The sequence below is a fragment of the Oryctolagus cuniculus genome, chromosome 7 (assembly GCF_964237555.1).
Source record: "Oryctolagus cuniculus chromosome 7, mOryCun1.1, whole genome shotgun sequence".
In the NCBI taxonomy this organism is placed as follows: domain Eukaryota; kingdom Metazoa; phylum Chordata; class Mammalia; order Lagomorpha; family Leporidae; genus Oryctolagus; species Oryctolagus cuniculus.
The window spans coordinates 44,487,458-44,501,496 of NC_091438.1; the positions used below are offsets into that span (position 1 = coordinate 44,487,458).

General features: G+C 46.5%; 1 protein-coding gene across 9 annotated transcripts in view; it reads left to right on the forward strand.

Annotated features, from left to right (window-relative positions):
- GATAD2B (GATA zinc finger domain containing 2B) overlaps positions 1–14,039 on the forward strand; it is a 109,824-nt gene that overhangs the window by 46,826 nt on the left and 48,959 nt on the right. The window contains exon 2 of one of the 9 annotated variants that reach the window (XM_051857275.2): positions 13,387–13,412. The exons of 5 other annotated variants lie outside the window; for them this stretch is intronic. Coding sequence is in view for 1 of the 4 variants with exons in the window: in XM_070077690.1 (XP_069933791.1) it covers positions 13,756–13,907 (152 nt within the window). In the remaining 3 variants the exon portion in view is untranslated. Of the gene's footprint in view, positions 1–2,208; positions 2,230–10,626; positions 10,737–13,386; positions 13,413–13,658; positions 13,908–14,039 lie in introns of those variants that run through there. 3 more of the 9 variants (XM_051857278.2, XM_017345860.3, XM_070077690.1) reach the window with 3 other exon arrangements.

Genomic DNA, 14,039 nt, shown 5'->3' on the forward strand with positions numbered 1-14,039 from the left:
GAGCTGGCCTGGAAGAGGGGCAACCGGGACAGAATCGGGCGCCCCGACCGGGACTAGAACCCTGTATGCCGGCGCCGCTAGGCGGAGGATTAGCCTAGTGAGCCGCGGCGCCGGCCAAAATTTTTTTTTTTTTTTTTTTTTTTTTGGCAGGCAGAGTGGATAGTGAGAGAGAGAGACAGAGAGAAAGCTCTTCCTTTGCCGTTGGTTCACCCTCCAATGGCCGCCGTGGCCAGCGCGCTGCGGCTGGCGCACCGCGCTGATCCGATGGCAGGAGCCAGGTGCTTATCCTGGTCTCCCATGGGGTGCAGGGCCCAAGCACTTGGGCCATCCTCCACTGCACTCCCTGGCCACAGCAGAGAGCTGGCCTGGAAGAGGGGCAACCGGGACAGAATCCGGCGCCCTGACCGGGACTAGAACCCGGTGTGCCGGCGCCGCAAGGCGGAGGATTAGCCTAGTGAGCTGCGGCGCCGGCAAAATGTTTTTTTAAAGATTAATTTTATTTATTTGAAAGGGAGAGTTACATAGAGAGATCGATCTTCCATCCACTGGTTCACTCCCCAGATGACTGAAGCAGCCAGGGCTGTGCCAGGCCTAAGCCAGGAACAAAGAGCTTTTTCCAGGTCTCCCATGTGGGTGCAAGGGTACAAGGACTTGGACCATCCTCTGCTGCTTTCCCAGGCACATTAGCAGGGAGCTAGATTGGAAGTGCAGCAGGCTGGACCCGAACCAGCACTCATATGGGATGCAGCACTTCAGGTGGCAGCCTAACTGGTTACACCACAGCATTGATGTCAAATGGAGGATCTTTTTTTTTTTTTTTTTTTTTTTTTGACAGGCCGAGTGGACAGTGAGAGAGAGAGACAGAGAGAAAGGTCTTCCTTTTCTGTTCGCTCACCCCCCAATGGCCGCTGCGGCTGGTGCGCTGCAGCCGGCGCACCGTGATGATCCAAAGCCAGGAGCCAGGTGCTTCTCCTGGTCTCCCATGGGGTGCAGGGCCCAAGCACTTGGACCATCCTCCACTGCACTCCCTGGCCACAGCAGAGAGCTGGCCTGGAAGAGGGGCAACCGGGACAGAATCTGGCGCCCCGACCGGGACTAGAACCCGGTGTGCTGGCGCCGCAAGGCGGAGGATTAGCCTAGTGAGCTGTGGCGCCAGCCAGATGGAGGATCTTTGTCTCTTCCCTCTCTGCCACTCTACCTTTCAAACACATACATACATATTTTAAAAGAATTACATTAGGGGCTAGTAGGTTAAGCTGCTACCTGTGACATCAGCATCACATATAAGAAAACTGACTGTGGCCGGCGCCGCGGCTCACTAGGCTAATCCTCCGCCTAGCGGCGCTGGCACACCGGGTTCTAGTCCCGGTTGGGGCGCCGGATTCTGTCCCGGTTGCCCCTCTTCCAGGCCAGCTCTCTGTTGTGGCCGGGGAGTGCAGTGGAGGATGGCTCAAGTGCTTGGGCCCTGCATCCCATGGGAGACCAGGATAAGTACCTGGCTCCTGCCATCGGATCAGCGCGGTGCGCCGGCCGCAGTGTGCCGGTCGCGGCGGCCATTGGAGGGTGAACCAACAGCAAAAGGAAGACCTTTCTCTCTGTCTCTCTCTCTCACTGTCCACTCTGCCTGTCAAAAAAAAAAAAAAAAAAAGAAAAAAGAAAACTGACTGTTCTACTTCTGATCCAGCTCCCTGCTAATGTACTTGGGAAACCAGCAGGAGATGGCCCCAAGTACTTGTGCTGCTGCCAATCCATGTGGGAAACCTGGATGGAATTCTAGGCTCCAGTTACAACCAGTGTATGGAAGATCTCAATCTGTGTCTCTCTGTGTAACTCTGCTTTTCAAATAAATGAATAAACCTTAAAAACAAAAAAAAAGGAAAGGGACAGAGGTAGGTGTTTGCTGCAACAGTTGCTTGAGGTGGCTGCATCCCATGTTAGAACGTGTGATTTCTGGCTCCTTCAAATCCAGCTTCCTGGGGCTGGCGCTGTGGTGCAGTGGGTTAATGCCCTGGCCTGAAGTGCTGGCATCTCATATGGGCACCGGTTCACATTCTGGCTGCTTCACTTCCGATCCAGCTCTCTGCTATGGCCTGGGAAAGCAGTAGAAGATGGCCCAAGTCCTTGGGCCCCTGCACCTGTGTGGGAGACTCAGAAGAAGTTCCTGGCTCCTGGCTTTGGATCGTTGCGGCCAGTTGGGGAGTGAACCATCGGATGGAAGACCCCTCTCAAGTGTGTGCGCGCTTTCTCTCTCTCTGCTTCTCCTCCTCTCTCTCTGAAACTCTTCCTTTCAAATAAATAAATAAATCTTAAAAAAAAAAATCCAGCTTCCTGCTGATGTACATTCTAGGAGGCAGCAGATAATGGCTTTGGTATTCGGATTCCTGCCACTCACATGGGAGACTCTGGCCCAGCCTTGCCTGCTGGGGTCCTTTTGAGCAGTGAAGCAGCAGATGGAAGGTCTCTGCATCTCTGCTGCTATGCCTTTCAAATAGATGAAAGAAAAGAGATCTCCCTCCTTGCGTTCACTCTCCAAATGTCTGAAACAGGTAGAACTGGGCTAGACCAAAGCTGGTAGCTGAGAATTCAGTTCAGATTTCTCATTTGCTTGGCAGGAACCCAATGACCTGGGCCATTACAACTTCCTTCTATGGCCCGCTTTAGCAGGAAGCTGAAACCAGGAGCCAGAGCTAGGTCTCGAATCCAGGTACTTGGATATGGAACATAGGCATCCCAATCTATGGCTTTAACTGCCAGGCTAAATGCTTGCCCCAGAGGTTTTCCACTTGCTGCTTCACTTCCAAATACCCACCACAGACAGGGCTGGCCAGGCAGGAACCCAGAAGTCAGTCTGGCTGGGCCTCTCCTGTGGATGGCTGGGACCCAAGTACTTGAGCTATCATTTGCTCTTTCCTAGGGAATGCATTAGTCATAAACTGGATTAAAAGTGGTGGAGGTAGGACTTGAATCAGGTGCTCTGATAGGGATGTCAGCATCCCAAGCAGTGTCTTTTTTATTTTTACAGGCTGAGTGGACAGTGAGAGAGTGAGACAGAGAGAAAGGTCTTCCTTTGCCGTTGGTTCACCCTCCAGTGGCCTCTGCGGCCGGCGCACTGCACTGATCCGAAGGCAGGAGCCAGGTGCTTCTCCTGGTCTCCCATGGGGTGCAGGGCCCAAGCACTTGGGCCATCCTTCACTGCACTCCCTGGCCACAGCAGAGAGCTGGCCTGGAAGAGGGGCAACCAGGACAGAATCCAGCACCCCGACCGGGACTGGAACCTGGTGTGCTGGCGCCACTAGGTGGAGGGTTAGCCTATTGAGCCGCCGCGCTGGCCTAAGCAGTGTCTTAATGGCTGCAGCAAACAGCTGCTCCTGGTTTTTGACTTCAATTTCATTTGACTAATATTCTCTTTAATCTGATGGTTAAAGCGGAGAGTGGCAAGGCAAGCATGTAAAAGAGAAATGCTTAAGGCATGGTGTAGTGGAGAGTATGTACTTTGGAGCAAGCTGTCCTCTTCTGTTACTAGCTAAAAGAAAGACTTCATTCAAATATTTTAATTTCACTAAGGTAATAATCATCTCTAGAAGACAGTGTAGATTAGGTAAAGCTTTTAAATATTTGGTGTATTAAATGTTCAATGAATATAGATCTTTTATTTTTCCTGAATACTACTTTAGGGAATATGGTTTTTTTTCAGGGCATCACAACTTGGATAACAAATCCCAAGAAGTCTTTTTAAATCCTATTTTCAGTTCGTACAATTGAACACCTTTGGGACTGGCATTGTGGCATAATGGTAAAGCGGATTCCTGAAATGCCACCATCCCATATGGGCATCAGTTCGGGTCCCAGCTGCTCCACTTCCAATTCAGCTCCCTGCTAATGTGCCTGGGAAAGCAGCAGATGATGGCCCAAGTGCTTGGGCCCCTGTACTCATGTGAGAGACCCAGAAGAAGCTCCTACCTCCTGGCCCAGCCCAGCCCAGCCCCAGTTGTTATGTCCATTTGAGGAGTGAACTGGCTGATGGTTCTCTTTCTGTATTTCCCTCTCTTTCTCTGTAACTCTGCCTTTTAAATAAATAAATCTTAAAATAAAATTAAGTACCTTTGGGTTTGGGTGATTATGGCTTAGCTGAAAGGAATAGAGTTTCTGTATACAGTTCTTAATTTTTCAAGGCTCTGGTGGAAATAATCTATTGGTTTGAGAACATTTCTGGTATCTCCAACTATTAATCTAGACAACTGCCATATATGGAGGCAAATATTACAGCAAACCTAGAGTATTACCTTCCTCTGTTATGATGGAGAGTTAATTCATGGCTAATGGTAATCACTACTGACACTTAACTTGTATCTGTAGTTTGTTTCCTTCCTTTCTTCCTTTCTCTCTCTCTCTCTCTCTCTCTCAAGATTTATGTGTTTATTTGAAAGCTGGAATTACAGAGAGGCAGAGAGAGAAAGAGGGGTCTTCCATCTGCTAGTTCACTCCCCATATTGCTGCAGTGGCTGAAGCTGAGCTGATCTGAAGCCAGGAGCCAGGTTCTTCTGGGTCTCCCATGTGGGTGCAGGGACCCAAGCACTTGGGCCATCTTCTGCTTTTCCGGGCACATTAGCAGGGAACTGGATTGGAATTGGAGCAGCTGGGACTTGAACCCATGCACATATGGGATGCTGGCACTGCAGGTGGGTGCTTTACTGCTAGCCACAGTGCCATTCCCTTAACTTGTGCCTAAGTGCTTACAGATACAAGCCTACTTGTAGGGGGTACATTCCGAGACACTCAATGGATATTTGAAAACCAGGGTAGTGCCAAATCCTATGTATACTGTTTTTTTCTGCTGTCATCCAGTGTTACTACATAGTACCAGAATTAGTCTGTCCTCAATGTTTTATGCCTTACTGCCTCCTTTGCATTACTTCTCTTGCTTATTTAGTAAAATAAGGGTTACTTGAATACATGCACTGTGATACTGCGATATGACTACTAAGTAACAGACAGGTAGCGTATACAGCATGGATATACTGGACAAAAGAACAGTGTAGGATTTAATCCCACTACTCAGAACAGCATGTGATTTAAAACTTAGATTATTTATTTCTGGAGTTTTCGATTTAATGTTTTGAAACATGGTTGAGTGTAGTTAACTAAAACCATGAAAGCAAAACTATACATAAGGGGGAGTACTGTAAATGGAGTTATATGGCCTGTTGTCACTGGCTTCCTTTACTTAACATATTTTCAGGGTTCATTTATGTTGTAAAGTGTGTCAGTATTTCATTCCTTTTTTGGGTAGGAGTACATAATCTATTGTATAGATATACCATATTTTGTTTTTTATTCAGAAATTTGTGGACATTTAGATTGTTTCAACCTTTCGGTTTTTTTTTTTTTTTTTTTTTTTTTTGGACAGGCAGAGTGGACAGAGAGAGAGAGACAGAGAGAAAGGTCTTCCTTTTGCCATTGGTTCACCCTCCAATGGCCGCCGCGCTGCGGCCGGCGTACCACGCTGATCCAAAGGCAGGAGCCAGGTCCTTTTCCTGGTCTCCCATGTGGATGCAGGGCCCAAGCACTTGGGCCATCCTCCACTGCACTCCCGGGCCACAGCAGAGAGCTGGCCTGGAAGAGGGGTAACCGGGACAGAATCCGATGCCCCGACCGGGACTAGAACCTGGTGTGCCGGCGCCGCAAGGCGGAGGATTAGCCTAGTGAGCCGTGGTGCCAGCTAACTTTTTGGTTATCATGAATAATGTTTCTGTGAACATTTGTGGACAGGTTTACGTATAGAGGTAATACTTGCAATTTTTTTTTTTTTTTAAGATTTATTTATTTGAAAGAGGGAGAAAGAGACAGATCTTCCACCTGCTGGTTCACCCCCAACATGGCCACAACTGCCAGAACTGGGCCATACCAAAGCCAAGAGCCAAGTGCCTCTTCCAGGTCTCCCACATGGATGCCATCCTCCACTGCTTTCCCAGGCACACTAGCAGGGAGCTGGATTGGAAGTAGAGTAGCCGCGACTGGAATCTGTGCCTATGTGGGATGCTGCTTAACCTGCCACACCACAATGCTGGCCCTGCAGTTCTCTCATTTATCTAGCAAAAGAGTTATTGGATCATATGGTAACTCTGTGTTTAACTTTGTGAGGAATTGTTCAAATTGGCTGTATCATCTTTCATTGGAATATAGGGGTTTTTAAGAAATAATTTTTTGTTCATTATATTTGGAAGGCCTCCAGAGAGACAAAGAACAAGATCTTCCATCTTCTGGTTCACTCCTCAAACATGACAGGTCAGGCGTGGCCAGGCCAAAGCCAAGAGGCCAGAACTTAATCCAGGTCTCCCAGGGTGGTAGGGACTCAAGCACTTGAGTCATCTTTAGCCTCTCAGGGTGCACAATAGCACGGAGCAGGAATTGGGAGCTAGGACTTCCATCCAGACGTTCTGATAGGGGATGTGGGTGCCCCAAGCAACATCTCAACCACTATACCAAACACCTCCCCCAGGAATGCAGTTCTTCCACATGCTCTCCAATACCTGTTATTATCTGTCTTTCATATTGTAGTTGTCTTAATGGATGTGAAGTGGGATTTTTTTTTTTTAAGAGAGGCAAACGGATCTGTATCTGTTAGTTCATTCTCCAAATGCCTGCAACAGCTGTGGCATGGCTAGGCTGGAGCCAAGAGTCAGAAATTCACTCTGAGTCTCCCATTTAGGTAGTGGGTACCCAATTGAGCTGTCACTTGCTGTTTCCTGGAAGGCACATTAGCAGGAAACTGGAATGGGAAGTGGAGCCAGAACTTGAATCCAGGTACTCTAGGATGCTGGTGTCCCAAGCAGCATTTCAACTGCTGCACCAAAAATCCACCCCAGTCTTTTTGTTTCGATTTGTATTTCCATGATGAGTAATGATACTGAGACTCTTCTCATGCTTGTTGGTTCTTGGTGTATCTTCTTAGGAAAAATACCTATCCAAATCATTTGCCCATTTAAAAAATGTATTTATTTGGAATCAGAAAGAGAGAGCTCCCAGAAAGAGAGAGCTCCCAATTCTGTTTCTTTTTTTTTTTTTTTTTTGGACAGGCAGAGTGGACAGTGAGAGAGAGAGAAAGGTCTTCCTTTTTGCCGTTGGTTCACCCTCCAATGGCTGCCGCAGCTGGTGCGCTGCAGCCGACGCTGATCCGATGGCAGGAGCCAGGTACTTATCCTGGTCTCCCATGGTGCAGGGCCCAAGCACTTGGGCCATCCTCCACTGCCTTCCTGGGCCACAGCAGAGGGCTGGCCTGGAAGAGGGGCAACTGGGACAGAATCCGGCGCCCCGACCGGGACTAGAACCCGGTGTGCCAGCACCGCAAGGCGGAGGATTAGCTTAGTGAGCCGCGGCGCAGGCCCCAATTCTGTTTCATTTCTCAAGTGCCTACAACTTCTAGGGCTGGGCCAGGGAACTCAATCCAGATCTCCCACATGGGTAGTAGCAACCTAGTTATTTGAGCTATTAGCGGCAAACTAGAGCCAAGAACCAGAGCTTTAAAAAATAAAAACAAACAAACAAAAAACACTGGAGCTGAGTATTGGAAACTGTAATGGCTGGAGCTGGGCTGATTCAGAGCCAGAAGCAGGAGGAGCTTCTTCCAGGTCTCCCACATGGGTACAGGTGCCCAAGCACTTGGGCCATTTTCCACTGCTTCCCCAGGCCATCAGCAGGGAGCTGGATGGGAAGCAGAGCAGCCTGAACTCAAACCAATTACCATAAGTGATGCTGGCAGAGCAGGTGGATGCTTAACCTACTAAGTCACAGCACCAGCCCCAGAAACATTTTCTTTTTCTTTTTTGAAAAACATGTAAAGACACTTTTCCCTGCCCTGCCCTTTTTCTTTTTCTTTTCCCTTTCCTTTTCTTAATAATTATTTGAAAATCTTACACACAGAGAGAAGGAGAGGCAGAAAGAGAGAGAGAGAGAATCTTCCATCTGCTGGTTCACTCCCCAACTGGCCACTGTGGTTGGAGCTGTGCCCATGTGGGATGCCAGCACTGCAGGTGGTGGCTTTACTGGTTAAGCCACAGCGCCAGCCCCAGAAACTTTAAAAAAAAAATTATTTGGGGGTCCCACACTGTGGTTTAGCAGATAAAGCCTTCGCCTGCAGTGCCAGCATCCCATTTGGGTGCCTGTTCAAGACTCAGCTGCTCCACTTTGGATCCAGCTCTCTGCTATGACCTGGGAAAGCAGTGGAGGATGGCCCAAGTCCTTGGGCCTCTGTACCCACATGCACGTGCGAAGACCAAGAGGAAGCTCCTGGCTCCAGTGCATCTCCGGCCGTTGCGGTCAACTGGGGAGTGAACCACCAGATGGAAGACCACTCTGTCTTTGTCTCTCCTTCTCTCTTTGTGTAACTCTTTCAAATAAATCTTAAAAAAAAAAAAGGCTCAAGTGCTTGGGCCCTGGCACCCATGTGGGAGATTTGAAAGACGCTCCTCTTGGCTCCTGGCTTTGGATCAGCCCAGGTCTGGCCGTTGCGATCATTTGGGGAGTGAACCAGCAGATAAAAGATCTCTCTCTGTTTCTGCCTCTAACTCTGCCTTCCAAATAAATTAATTAATTTAAGAAAATTTGAGAGACAGAGAGAAAGCTCCAACTATTGGTTCACTCCTCAAATGCCCACAGTTGTGTATTGGACCCAGGCCAGAGCCAAGAGCCTGGAATACAGTCCAGGTACTTTTGTGGGTGGCAGGAACCCAATTATTGGAGTGATAATTGTTGTGTCCCTAGATCTGCATTACTGGAAAGCTGAAGTCAGGTGATACAGCTCAGAATCCAGCCCATGCACTCCAAAGTGTCACGTGGGTGTCTTTACCACCAGGCTGAATGCTTGTTCCTAGAAATTGTTTTTTATTTTTAAAGATTTATTTTAAAGGGAAGGAGGGAGAGAGAAAGTGAGAGAAATAGATCTTCTGTCCTCCAGTTTAGTACCCAGAAGGCCACAGTGGCCAGGGTAGAGCCAGGCTGAAGCCAGGAACCAGGAGCTTCAGATTGGTCTCCTACATGGGTGCAAGTGCCTAGACATTAGGGCCATCTTTCACTGCTTTTCCAGGCCATTAGCAGAGGTAGCTGGGTTGAAAATGGCGCAGCTGGCACATGAACCAGCACTCATATGGGATGCCAGCATTGCAGGTGGCGGGTTTACCCTTTACATCACAATGCTGACCCCCCAAAACTTAATTTTGATGCAGCCTAGTTTGTCTTTGCTTGTGTTTTTGTGTTATAACTAAGAGATCAATGTCTATTTTGTGTTATAGCTAAAAGACCAAGTCTAATCTAGAGTTGCAAAGATTAACTCATGCAAAGTCAAACTGCAGATAAGAGCAGAATATTACTGTATATTGTTTTATAGACTGACAAAAGTTGACCAATATTTAAGTGTAGTTAGATATATTTAGTGGACTTATGAGCATGCTCTTTGAATGGTGGTTAAAAAACAGTTGGGGCCGCCACTGTGGAATAGTGGAGAAAGCTGCCGCCTGTAGTGCCGTCATCCCATATGGGCGCCAGTTCGAGTCCAGGTTGCTGCACTTCAGTCCATCTCTCTGCTATGGCCCGGGAAAGCAGTAGAAGATGGTCCAAGTCCTTGGGCTCCTGTACCCACGTAGGAGACCCCAAAGAAACTCCTGGCTCCTGGCTTCAGATTGGCACAGCTCTGGCAGTTGTGGCCATCTGGGGGAGTGAACCAGTGGATGAAAGACCTCTTCTCTCTCTGTCTCTGCCTCTCTCTAACTGCCTTTCAATAAATAGATAAATTAATCTTAAAAAAAAAAAAAAAAAGACAATCTTCTTTCTTCTCTCCCTCCATCAACTGAGCTGGTGAGCCTCAGTTTAAAATTTACAGTTCTCATAGTTCTCTTATGGAAATGTGATACATGAGAGAAAAATAATATTTTCCTTACTGCATTTATCACATATATCATATTTTTAATCAAATTATTGTCATATTTTCCCTTATCTGCTAAAATGATAGCAGAATCTAGATCTGGAGACATCTCTTGAGCTTCTGTTAAGTGCAACTTACTGTGGCTGAGATGTTACAACATCAGCCACTTGATACTCGGTGTCATTGTGGGATTTTAGGGTTTTCCTTTGTAGTTTGCAAATTATTAAAAAATTATTTTTTGAAAGATATGGCAGAGACAGATCTTCCATCCACTGGTTCACTCCCCAAAAGCGTGAGATAGCTGAGCTGGACCTGACAGAAGCCAGGAGCTGGAAAATCATTCTAGTTTTCCTACATGGGTGGCATGTAGGATTACTTGAGTCATCATTTGCTGCCTACCAGGGTGCACATTAGCAGGACGCTGGAATTGGAAGCAGAGCTAGCACTTGAATCCAGGCACTCTACAATGACGTGTGGGCATCTTAACCACAGTGCTAAACAGTCACCCCAGTTTGTAAATTACTGAGGGCATTATGCCAGTGTCCAGTACTACCTAGTTCATGTTTAGCTCAGAATTTTCTGAAAGTTGAAGTTAATTCTGTATTGTTAAGGAATACTTTTCTTTGCATATTAATAACTGTGAGTAGAATATATTTTTCTTTTTCTATATTCTGCAGACTCTAAAAGCTTTAATATATAAGAAAAACAAGAGCTTTGTGAGAGATGGTGATGAAGGCAGTGTAACTATGATTTGAGTTTCAGAAGTCCAAATGAAGCAGGCTTTTGGGGTGATATATTAAAAGAAGATATCAATTGACAAGTAAGAAAGTCCATTCTCTCTTCTTATTCCTTCTTACTGTTTGCAAAGAATTTAGTTCTTCAGGGGCCAGTGCTGTGGCATAGTGGGTAAAGCCACCTCTGCAGTCCTAGCATCCCATATGGACACCGGTTCAAGTCCTGACTACTCCACTTACGATCCAGCTCTCTGCTATGGCTTGGGAAAGCAGTAGAAGATGGCCCAAGTCCTTGGGTCCCTGCACTCGTATGGGAGACCCGGAGGATGCTCCTGGCTCCTGGCTTCGGATTGGTACAGCTCTGGCCGTTGCAGCAAACTGGGGAGTGAACCAGCAGATGGAAGACCTCTCTCTCTCTCTTTCTCTTTCTCTCTCTGCCTCTTTCTCTGTGTAACTCTGACTTTCAAATAAAATTAATAAATCTTAAAAAAAAAAGAATCTAGTTCTTCAGCTAAAGATGTTACAGTAAATTCCCTTTTTTTTTTTTTTTTGGACAGGCAGAGTTAGGGAGAGAGAGAGTTATAGACAGTGAGAGAGAGACAGAGAGAAAGGTCTCCCTTCTGTTGGTTCACTCCCCTAATGGTTGCTATGGCTGGTGCTGTGCCAATCCGAAGCCAGGAGCCACGTGCTTCCTCCCGGTCTCCCATGCGGGTACAGGAACCCAAGCACTTGGGCCATCCTCCACTGCCTTCCTGGGCCACAGCAGAGAGCTGGACTGGAAGAGGAGCAACTGGGACTAGTGCCTGGCACCCCAACCAGGACTAGAACCTGGGGTACTGGCACTGCAGGCAGAGTATTAGCCAATTGAGCTATGGCGCCGGCCTATCATAGTAAATTCTTTAGTCAGTGGTGGGGCATTTGGTGCAGTGGTTAAGAGATTGCTTGAGATATCTGCATCATATATTTGAGTACCTAGTTCAAGTTGTGGCCATTCCTCTTTGAGTTTAGCTTCCCTCAAATGTGTGTATCAGTAAGTAGCAAATGTTGGGTCAAGTAGTAGGGCCCCTGGCTGGGTGACCTGGTTTGTGTTCCTGACTCCTGGTTTGGGCCTGGCACTGTCCAGGTTGTTATGAGCATTTGGGGAATGCTGATAGAAGATCTCTCTCCATCTGTCTCTACCTTTCAAATAAAAATGAAAATGTTTTTAAAAAACTTAAAAAAAAATCCTCCAACAATAGAAAGCAATTACCACTGCCCTCCCTCCTCTTTGGTTTATTTTGATTTCTTCCCCATCACTTTCTAACCTTTTATCAGCATTTTTGGGAAATGAAAAGTCTTTATAAGATTATTGGAGGGCTGGGGCTGTGGCACAGTAGGTTAATCCCCCGCCTGCAGTGCTGGCATCCCATATGGGTGCCAGTTCTAGTCTCAGCTGCTCCTCTTCCAGTCCAGCTCTCTGCTGTGGCCTGGGAAAGCAGTAGAAGATGGCCCAAGCACTTGGGCCCCCACACCCTTGTGGGAGACCCAGAGGAGGCTCTTGTCTCCTGGTTTTGGATTGGCCCAGCTCCAACCATTGTGGCCATTTGGGTAGTAAACGAGTGGATAGAAGACATTTCTCTCTGTCTCTTCCTCTCACTGTCTGTAACTCTTACCTGTCAAATAAAATCTTTAAAAAAAAAAAAAAAAAGATGATTGGAAACAATTGTGCTATAACAGAAAAGGAAAATTAATCAGGGGATCAGTCTCAAATATGTCTAGCATCTGGCTTTGTCTGGAATGACATAGATATGTGTGTTAAATGATACATTGGTCAGTAAGGTGCTGTAATGCAAAGAGGAGAGAGTGTTCTAGCTATGTGGAATAATCAACTGTACTTAGGGCCTAAGCCATTTTAAAACTTATTTTACTTTGTGATAAAAAGTACATAGCAAAGATATAAACTATTTTTAAAGAGTGTGCATATACTGTCAGGATGGCTTTGCCATGAAACCTTTCTGAGATTTGTGTTAGGTGTAGATGTTGTTAGTTGATAGGGCTAAATCATATACTGCCTGTGGGACAGCTTCAGGAAAATACCTTTAATGAGCATATCTACTGTCTTACCAGTATTGGTTAAAGAAAAGGAGCTTAGCAGGCAGTAGGTCTTCATTTTTTTGTAATTTGGAATATGCTTTGGTATTGATTTTATGATTTCCTGTCTGAGATGTTGGCTCTGGAAACTAAACAGTTAAAGCATGATTTGAGAGGAAACTAGCTCTCATGAATGAAGGCAAAGTTTGGCACTAGGCCAGAATAAAGGGGGGGCTAGTTAGGGTGGGGAGGCTAACTGACTTTTGTACCACAAAGGACTTTTAAAAATTAAGAGATAATTCCATATCCTGAGGTTATAAACCGGCTACAACTGGTTTTTCTCTCCCCCCTCCTGCCCCCGCTAGGCATCATGGGTAAAAGTAAGCATCCCCCTGTTTCTTTTGTTTAATATAACAGTACGCCGTGTGATTGGCAGGGCAGTGCCCACTTGGAGACCGGGTTTGTGCAGGTCTCTGAAGGGGGATGGCACGCATGGGGCCACCCCTGTGCTACAGAAGGAGCTTCTTTTAAGATAGAAAAGAAAAAGGAACATCCCCCCCCTCCCGCCCTCATGGGAAAAAAAATACCCTAAACCCATCTCTTATTCCTTTTTTTCTTCTTTTTTCTGTTTCCCCCTTTCTTGTCTCCAATTTTCCTGGCAACTAGAGGAGGGAGCAGAAAAATGTATACCTGTAAGTACTTTTAACTGCCTTCTTCTCCCCTCCCCCCTTTTTTCTTTTTCTGAAAGTAGAAACTCAGAATTGCTCTCAGTTTCTTTGTGGTGTAGAAAGTGACATGCTAAGGTTTCTGCTGGGATTGAAGTAAGAAACACTTGCTTTTTAAAATTTTATCTGAATAATTGTTTCTCATATAAATCTTGCGATTGATCCTGTTTCCCTCTGCCTCACCCATTTGTTATAATGATAAGGGTCTTTGGCTTCTTAGCCCTTGAATTAAAGCTATAAGAAGAGTGCAGTACTAAGATTTTCTCTTTCTCTTTCTGTCTTTTAAAAATTTCTTTTGTCTGTAGCAGTGATGATTTTAGTTCCCTCCCACTTACCCTCACTACCCCCCTTCTTTCCATGTCAGCTCCAACCCTGCTCTGTGAATGGAATCAACCAGCTGACTGAGTGCTGGCATCATGCCAGGGGCTGCAAAGCAATGAGAATGTGCGCGCGCTCGCGTGTGTAAGTGTATACAGAACACAAAGGGAACGGCCTGCAGTCTAGGAAATCACAGGCTATTATATAAGGAAGTCTGCGTCATCTCTGCTTTCTTGGGGTGGTGGACAAGAGAGGGGAGAGGCTTAGAGAAAAAAT